Source organism: Rhinopithecus bieti, unplaced genomic scaffold (genome assembly GCF_001698545.2).
Source record: "Rhinopithecus bieti isolate Rb0 unplaced genomic scaffold, ASM169854v2 scaffold_28458, whole genome shotgun sequence".
Lineage (NCBI taxonomy): Eukaryota > Metazoa > Chordata > Mammalia > Primates > Cercopithecidae > Rhinopithecus > Rhinopithecus bieti.
The window spans coordinates 1,397-10,519 of record NW_016812347.1 but is presented as its reverse complement, the minus strand read 5'-3'; the positions used below and the strand labels follow the sequence as shown (position 1 = coordinate 10,519).

The 9,123-nt window shown below is 40.6% G+C and overlaps 1 protein-coding gene across 1 annotated transcript; it reads right to left on the bottom strand.

Annotated features, from left to right (window-relative positions):
* Positions 1 to 74: 74 nt before the first annotated feature.
* Positions 75 to 8,759, bottom strand: LOC108544699 (amine oxidase [flavin-containing] B-like; the record flags this gene model as incomplete). Its single annotated transcript, XM_017895922.1, has 4 exons — positions 75 to 1,076; positions 2,126 to 2,188; positions 2,782 to 2,893; positions 8,662 to 8,759. Coding segments are annotated over 4 exons (426 nt in total), but the record flags the coding sequence as incomplete, so codon positions are not given.
* Positions 8,760 to 9,123: the final 364 nt, after the last annotated feature.

Below are 9,123 nucleotides of genomic sequence, written 5' to 3'. Positions count from 1 at the left end.
ATATACCTAATACTGGATCTTGATTTGATCTATTCAAAGCTTGAAAATCATTATCCAAAAGAAAGGACAGCAGATATGGTCAATCAACTTTGATTTTAATTACCCAAATGTGTATTGTTCTTTGTATGAAGATACAATGGAGGATACAAAAGGAAGAAGAGATAAAATTTCTACCATCCAAAAAGCTAAAATCAGCTGGAGACACTGCACAAAACAGTAAGACTTAAGGCTATATACTGAGTAGCATTTAAGTAGTGCAAGACGACTTAGCACAGAGTAAATCCACACAAGGGGACACCATCAGTGACAATAACAGGGAGTGAAGGAGGATAATTGGGGAATACATCCAGGGAGGTGGGAAAGGCATTGGATTTGTGTTCTAGTCCCCGAGATACCAGTGGCTTATTGTGGCTCTTAGGTAATTAAGTTCCACCTCTGTCGGCTTCAGTTTGCTCAACTCTAAAACAGGTGAGGACTAAATGGTCTTTAATGTCTTTCAGCTGTAACAATACAGCATTCTAAGGACAAATGCAAAGAACTTGGGAAGGTGAGGCTATTACAGGTAAGAGGAAGAACAAGCACAAAGTCACAGTGGTAGGAAAAAACTCATTGCTTGTGCATGGGCAAGGTGTGTTGTGGGGCAGCAAGAACCTTGAACAAGCCAATTTAACTATTCTAAAGATTCTGAGGGCAATACACTTGGAAACTGTTGAAACAGAACGCTAAGCCAGGTAAGGGACACTAAGCAGCAGCCACAATGGAGAAAGAGATACCATGTATTTTACAGTCAGAGTTGGACTTACTTCACGCTCCCTGCCTCACTCCACATTATTTGTCTTCATGGAACTTTACTGCAACTCTTTCCCCAAACCCATACTCCAAATACAGTAAGAAGACAGTGTGATTACAGACACCCTCTCTCTTTAGACTCGCATAAGTAGCCCCCTTTTGTGGGCCAGGAAGCCAAGAGCCGTTGCTGAAAAGATGGTGGTCAATCCAATCAGCCTGAGCAGGCCTGGCACGGAGGGCAAATATCTCTCCAAGAAGGTCATGGTGATGGGCTGCGCAGGGACGTCCTGGGTTCAGAAAACACTGGATATTAGTACAGGGCTTGTGCACTTTATTCCAGAAAGTCTGTACTTCCTCCAGCTCTCTGAACATGACCCATTCTTGCCAACCTCTAGACCATTAAACACGATGTTTCCTCTGCTTATACTGTTTACTCTGTCTTCCTCACTGGACCCTTCACTTCCTTAGGGAGGCTTTCTTTCCTGAGCCCCCAGCCTAGGATGACGTTTTCCTTTTGCATTTTTTTCTCAGCATGTCTCCTTCACTATTCCGTACTTTTTGGTTATCATCTGCATTCTCCACCAGATGTTGAGCTGCACAAAAATGCTGCTGTGTCTTTGCCACAATGGCTGATGCAGAACACGTGTGCCATAAACACTTGTTAGTAAATGAATCAGTGGTCCTCACAGCCCACAATCCCATCCCTGGCAGAAGCACCAAGAGAATGACTTTGGAGTGGCAGGCCTATTCTCTTTGACTTCACACTTAAAAGGATAGAGCAATAATTCTGAGCTTTGTGACCTTGTCCTCTAACGTGTGTTTTCACTCTAACCTCTATGCATCCCTCCTTCCAGCCAGGAAAACTTCCTAGGATTTTTTTACAAAAATTATGAGTATATTAAAAACAAAATTTTAATATAAATATTCTCCATTTCATTCCCTCTGTTTGTCCCTGGAAAGGAGATGCTAACACACTTTCCTTTCTTTTCCTACCTCTTGTTGAGAATCACCAGGCTAGATATTTATTCGACTGGCATTTATTGAGTTATTATTTTTAGAAGTCTCTGAGAAATGTCTCCCTCCTCATCAAAAAATATTTTTTTCCTAATAATCTGTAATGAATGTGGCAGCTACAAATTTATCAAAGTTCATCTAAATCTCTCACCTCTGCCCTAACCCATGATACTTATTTAAACATTCATGTTGAAATCAATTAGGTAAATCACTTAGTTGACTCACTTAGGAAAAGGTATGTGAATATATACAAGTGTGCTCTTCTTGCAAATGATGGGTTCTGGAGAAAAGATATCTAATTTCATGAAATAAAACAGCCTACCACAGACTCTGGTTCTGACTGCCAGACTTCATCCTCTGGAATCTTCCCCATGGCATGCAGGATCTGAAACAAAAGAACACATTGGCAAATAGCAAAAGTGACACCATCTTTCTTCTAATCTGCTCCCTAAATAAAGGACTAAGTAACTGTCTCTTGAGATATCCATCAAAAACACCAAGGTAAAGGCCAGAACACTCCACTCAACCTTTAAGAGGCACCAAAAGGTCTTTCTCCTGTGGTGAAGAGGTTCCAATCATTAGGCTTACCATAAATTTTAATAGTTGTGAACACACCTCAGATAGGGATGAGATCAGAGGAACTGTCAGAAAATCTTTCCTGTGAAATGAATTGAATTTTGAGTCCTAATAGAAGCATGTTTGGTTCTAGAATATCAGACCTAGGTTATCTTTCAAGTATAGTCAGGTTGATCATTTGCCCGATGGGTTCTTTTTACCTTGGGTGACACGTTAGGTATTTTCATTATTACTTCGGGCTAAGGTATTCACTTCACCTGAGACAATAGTTAAAATGGTACTTTATGGGTCTAAAGATAGGGGTCATTTGAGAGTTGGTCTCCAGGCTCTCAGATATCTTTGACCTACATGTCCGGACCATGAGTTGCGTCCTTCCCCATAATCTGTGACGCCGGACCCTACCTCTCGGGCCGCTCTCTCCCCGGCCTCTACAGCCCCCTCCATGTAGCCGCTCCAGTGTGTGGCAGTCTCGGTGCCTGCAAAGTAAATCCTGTCCACTGGCTGGCGTAGAACCCTTGGAATAAAAGCAAAGAGGCAAAAGTGGTCAGTCTCAGAGAGTCAGAGAAAAGTTTTCCCATAAAGACCAATGCTGGTCAGCTTCCTCAGATTCTAAACAATCAAGAAGGACATTGGCAATTTTGGAATAACGTTTATGTGGTTCCTCCAGCTCTTGCATGATCCTTGTCACAAACAAAATGGAATAAAAGCCAAAGTTCATTCCTGCACCAAGAGTTGCAGGTGAAGGAGCTGACATTAATGGACGTAAATTATGTATTTGCTTCACCAACATGAAGTGAGGGACTGTATAAGCCCAGTCACATGGCTCCCTTTATGGCTCACTGGCTCTGTGGTTATTCCACTAGTGAACTTGGCAAATCACTTCCTCTCACTGTGCTCTGGCTTCCTTGCCTCTTAAAGCGAATGGTCCACTGATTTCTAAGACCCTTTCCATCAGTAAAATTTAACAAATCTGAGAGTCTGACTATGGCTCCATGACTGCTATTCCTTGAACACTTGCCTGTACTGGTGAGGTCGGTACTATTATTATCCCCATTTTGCAGATGAGAATATGGAGGTAGACTGTGGTGGACATTGTGATGAACCACGCAGGCCCCCTTCAAGAATGAAAGACTTATTCCCAGCTGCTAGGAGTGCTGCCAGAAGAGGGCCTACTGATGTCAGCCCTCTTTGGAGATTGCCTCTGCTAAAAAAAACTCTGTCACCTAGGTCATGCCTCCTTCCAGCAGCAGTTGCATCCAGTGACTGATCACCATAGGCTGTAAATACCTGATTCCCAAGCTCCAACTTGAGACCACCCACTCTGAAGGGTCATTCTAGTTCTGGAACTCCCTCTGGGGTCAGCTGAGGCCTTCTCTGGAACTGCATTGCAGCCCAAGTTCTCCCTATGCCCACTCCTGCTTCCTTCTCCCTTCCACGGCTGCCAATCCTAAGGGCATGCCTTAATATATATCCTGTCTGCTAACCGTTGTTTCAGGGTCTGCTTCCTGGAACCTAACCAGCAACAAAGACAAAGTAATTTGCTCTCGGTCACAGCTAGCAAGTGGCAGAGTTGGTATTTGAACACAGGCAATCTGACTCTAGAACCTACAGTCTTAATCACTTAGTTACACTTCCTCTCTCTACTGCATTACTTCTTCAATCTTTTAAAGAACTCTGTGACGTAGCTACTATTATCAATTAAAATTATCATTATCTAATTTTACACATGAGGAAACAGGCTTGGAGAAATGTTCGGTGATATGCCAAGAGCCACACTCCTAGAAAATAGCAAAGCCAGAATTTGAACCATGTCTACCAAATGTCAAAGTCTCTGTTTTCATTTTATATTCTTTGCCTGGTGTATCATCACCCTATAATATTTAATAGCTAGTAGAGTGCCCACATGCTACATGAGGGACTGAAATGTCATAGCACATGGCCTGTAAGAGGGGCAGTTCATTGTTGCTCTGACAAAAATACCATAAGGAAAGCACCATCAACATGCCATTATTCATTCTGTCTCAGGATTCTCTTATATCTGATAAGCAATGTCAAGAGCTAACACCTATGCTCCATCTTAGTCAACACTGTACACCACTGGGCCTTTTATTAGAAAACCCAACGAGCTGGCTTGCATTTGTGGATTTTCTTTCACCTGCTCTGATTGCAGTCATCAAAAAGAGGAGAAGAAAATACAAGGAGAGATATTATATAGAATACAGACGGTCTCCGACTTATAGTTTTTAACTTTATGATGGTGTTAAAGCAATACACATTCAGTAGAAACCATACTTCAAGTACCCATATAAGCATTCTGTCTGTCACTTTCAATATCGTATTTAAAACTTAGATATCCAACCCTCTATTATAAAATATGCTTTCTGTTAGATTATTTTGCCCAACTGTAGGCTAATATAAGTGTTCTGAGCACGTTTAAGGTAGCTAGGCTAAACTATGATATTTGGTAGGTTAGGTGTATTAAGTGCATTTTCCACTTAAAATATTTTCAATTTGTGGTGGGTTTATTGGGATTTAACCACATCATATTTTGAGGAACATCTGTATTAGTATATTGATGACAACATATGAAATAAGTCTGTAATTAAAAAGTGTCTAAGGGTATTCAGGAAGGAACCCTTCCTGCAAGAGAAGGTGGATTGACTTTCCCCATGTTGATTAAACAATGCCATTTTTCACTGCATGTTTACTTTTTTTTCCAGTGAAGAAAACTAACCCCAGTTGGAGACCTCTGGGAGGCCTGGCTAGACCCTAAGAATGAAATATTAGAAGAAAGAACAAAGGCTTAGATAACTAATCATACTATCAATCAGAAAATGTAAAAACCAAGAATTAATTTTAAACAAAGAGATAGTTTCCCTCTACTTGTCATTTGGAAATTACATTCCTTTAGGGGAAAAAAATGTCCAACAACCAGGTAAGAAAAACACCTGCCCCTTCTTTTGCAGGTGCGTGAATAGACAGTATATATTTACAAAAGATTATAGGACATCACAAAGTAGAACTCCACATATATTTCTTGTGGCTTATGAGTTTTACTGCATAATCACGACAATCATCTTTTCACTCTATCCAGAAGAAAAATTTCTTGAGAAATGTACATTTAGTTCTTTACCAAGTTGTACTGTTAATTCTGTCTTCTCTCTTCCTTTAGAACATGTACTGTGAACTTCCAGGGCTCTGAATATAAAACTTATTGCAATATCTTAAATGCCATGGCCCTGAAGAGTCAAGAGAAGTTGTCTGGGCAGGTAGTCTCTGTTCAAGCTGGGAGTTATGTTAAGCTAAGTTGTGCCTTAGAGTCTACCCTATGAATTGAAGGTAGTTATAGGAAGCCTTACATATATCCCTGGGAAGGAATAAAGATAAAAGAAGGCATTACTGTATCACCACCAATGCCAGATATGATGGGATTTATCTTGCTTCTCTCACGTGGTCAGGATCAGGCCAGTTCAGGTAAGTGTCCTCTTTGCTCCCCAAACCAAAAGGTATTTTCCTGACACTCTTCATGAAATTGAGCATAAAACTCACCACTCTGTGGTCAGAAATCGAATCATATCACACTTCTGATTTAAAACAAAGCCAAAAACAAAAGTAATGCAGTGATAGCTGTTCTCTGTTGAAATATCAAGTTTTGTATTCCTGAATGTGTCATATAGGGCAAAGGGCCCTTCCTCCCTCTTTGGTCTGATTCTCCATTCTGTCCCTAATATCACCCATAGCCCATCTGACAGAATTTTGATATTTGTCCCCGCCCAAATCTCATGTAGAATTGTAATTCCCAATGCTTGAGGTGGGGCCTGGTGGGAGGTGTTTGGATCATGGGGGCGGATCCCTCATGGCTTGGTGCCTTCTTCATGATAGTGAGTTCTCGCAAGATCTGGTCACATAAGAGTGTATGCCACCTCTCCCCACCACACTTGCTTATTCCTGCTTTCGCCATGTGACTTGCCTGTTCTCACTCTGGCTTCTGCCACGATTGTGAGCTCCCTGAGGCTTCACCAGAAACTGAGCAGATGCCAGCACCATGCTTGTATAGCCTGCAGAACTGTGAGCCAATTGAACCTTTTTTCTTTATAAGTTCCCCAGACTCAGGTATTTATTTTAGGCAATGCAAGAATGGCCTAATACACCATCCATGCAAAGTTCTTCCCCAGGCCTTCTAGAAACCTGTGGGATCCTAGCGTTTTCCTCATACCATTCCATCTGCATAGACTGCATCCCCAATAGCCTTTCTCTGCCTCCTACAACCCTCAGGTGGTATGTGCACTATGAAGCCTTCTCAGATTTCTCTAAGTAAGGCTAGCCTGTGCCTCAGTGTTTCCCAGTGGTATCTCTATGCCCCTGTATTACAGCATTTACCTCAGTGGTAACATTCTGAGTGGTGATACAGTAGTGCCCTCTTTTATCCTTATTCCCTCCCAGGGACATATGTCAGTACTATAGAGTCAATTTTTGATGTCATGTCCTCTCCCCATCCCCACCCTAGCCTTCAACACTGTCAGCTCCTTCTCAGCAGGGAGGCTGTCCTTGGTATTGAAGTTTTCAGCACAGTGCTTGGCAAATGGTTGGCACTTAGCCCAATAAACGCAGACTGAAACAAATACCATTGACATATTCTACACTCAGTGATACGGTTTGGCTCTGTGTCCCCACCCAAATCTCATATTGTAGCTCCCATAATTCCCATGTGTTGTGGGAGGGACCCGTTGGAGGATGAGTGAATCATGGGCGCGGGTCTTTCCTGTGCTGTTCTCGTGATAATGAATGGATCTCACAAGACCTGGTTTTAAAAATGGGAGTTTCTTTGCACAAGCTCTCTCTTTGCCTGCTGCCATCGACATAAGATGTGACTTGCTCCTCCTTGCCTTTCGCCATGATTGTGAAGCTTCTCCAGCCATGTGGAACTGTAAGTCCAATAAACCTCTTTCTTTTGTAAATTGCCCATCTCAGGTATGTCTTTATCGGCAGCGTGAAAACGGACTAATACAGTCAACATATCTAAAAATTAACTTAAAGACCCAGCAGCTTATCAGGTGCTGCCCTTTGGCCCCAGAATGTTCTCTTGGATAATATTTTGCCATCTTCAAGCAGGTAAAGAAAGTGCTAACCAAAGTTATTATGTATCTTCTGATAAGCAGGTTTTAATCCTTATTTGACCAGTTTTCATGGACAGATTGATTAGCCATTTCCACTTACCCCCTCTGTTTGCTGCATACTTTCAACAGTCTTTGACTCATTAGTTTACATTTCTCATTCTGTTTAGATTAAGGTTTTGGCATTAAATAATTGCTTGGTTTAGTAATATTATGATTGTCATAAAAATCACTGCTATATTATTAGTTCATTTATTGTCATCAAATAAATTAAACAACAACATACTTGTATGTATAATACTGTGAATGCTAAAAGCCATTGAACTGTGCACCGTTTTGAATAGGTGAATTGTATGGTATGTGTATTATGTCTCAATAAGGATGTTAAAAAATAACTCACACTTGCCAGCATCTAAGGATTAGGATAAAAAAATAAAAACAATTCATACTTTCTTGAGCATCCTGATTATTGCTCACTGTACATCATTTTGTCCTTTCCCATTCACTTGCTAAGAAAGTGAGGTTCAGAAAGGAGAAGTGACCTGTTTGGCATGAAAAAGTTGGTTATTGGTAGAATCAGAGCTGGGACCAAAGTCTCTTCATGCCCAGTCTAGAACTCATTTTGTTTTTATAATTTTGTCCCCATGTTGGCAGTTGTACAGTGGCATTTGAGGAAGTTTTACTGAGTCCTAACTCAGTATAAGGACACTTTTTCTGAGACTGTGGGTGACCCTTGGACTTCCTAAAATGCTACTCTTTTTTGATTTTTAATTTTTACGGGTACACAGTAGGTGTATATATTTATGGGTTACATGATGTGTTTTGATACAGGCACGCAATGTGTAATAATCACATCATGAAGAATGGGGTAAAATGCTATTCTTATGCTGAAACCTTCTATGGTTATATTGATTGGAATTGCCCTTCCAGAAAAATTAAAATTGAAAAGCAGCACCATGGTGTATGTATAATTATAATGATTTCATTCATAAGATCCATGATTTCATTCATAAGATAAACAATTTCATTCATAAGATACAAAGGAAATTGGGGGATTTTTTTTTTTTGTATTTATAAGAAACAAGGGAGAAGAGCTACCTGAACCTATTTAGGGTTTGGATTCAGGTGCAGGGGATTTCAGTCACAGCTTAGCACGCTTTTACTCTACCTTCCATATTGAGTCAGGATCCCAGGGGGGAAGTAAGTTGTGTAGCAGCCCCCGGAGTACTGCTCCTCACACCAGTTCTTTTCTTCATAATGCACTGGCTGCAAGACAGAGCGACAAAAACTTGAAGGAGACACAGAGAAAGCTATCTAACCTAGAATAAATCGAACAGTTTAGTAGGCTTTGTATTGTCAAACCAATGTATTTCGGAAATAGAGTTGCATTATCCTGATGTTTTAAAAGGTATGTCTTTGGGCAGGTAAATGTCATAGGTAATAAGCTTCTAAGAAATTCAGATTTTAGAATTTTTTTTTTTCATTTGGTTTCTTCATATCTTAAGTCTTGTTCATAAGTTGCAATAGTCTAATTCCATTTTTACCTTGGTCTTACCTATGAAAAAGTTTTAGTGCCTGATGGTTTCAAGAAAAGTTTTTAAAAGGATTTATGTTTACTGGAGTGGCTGCA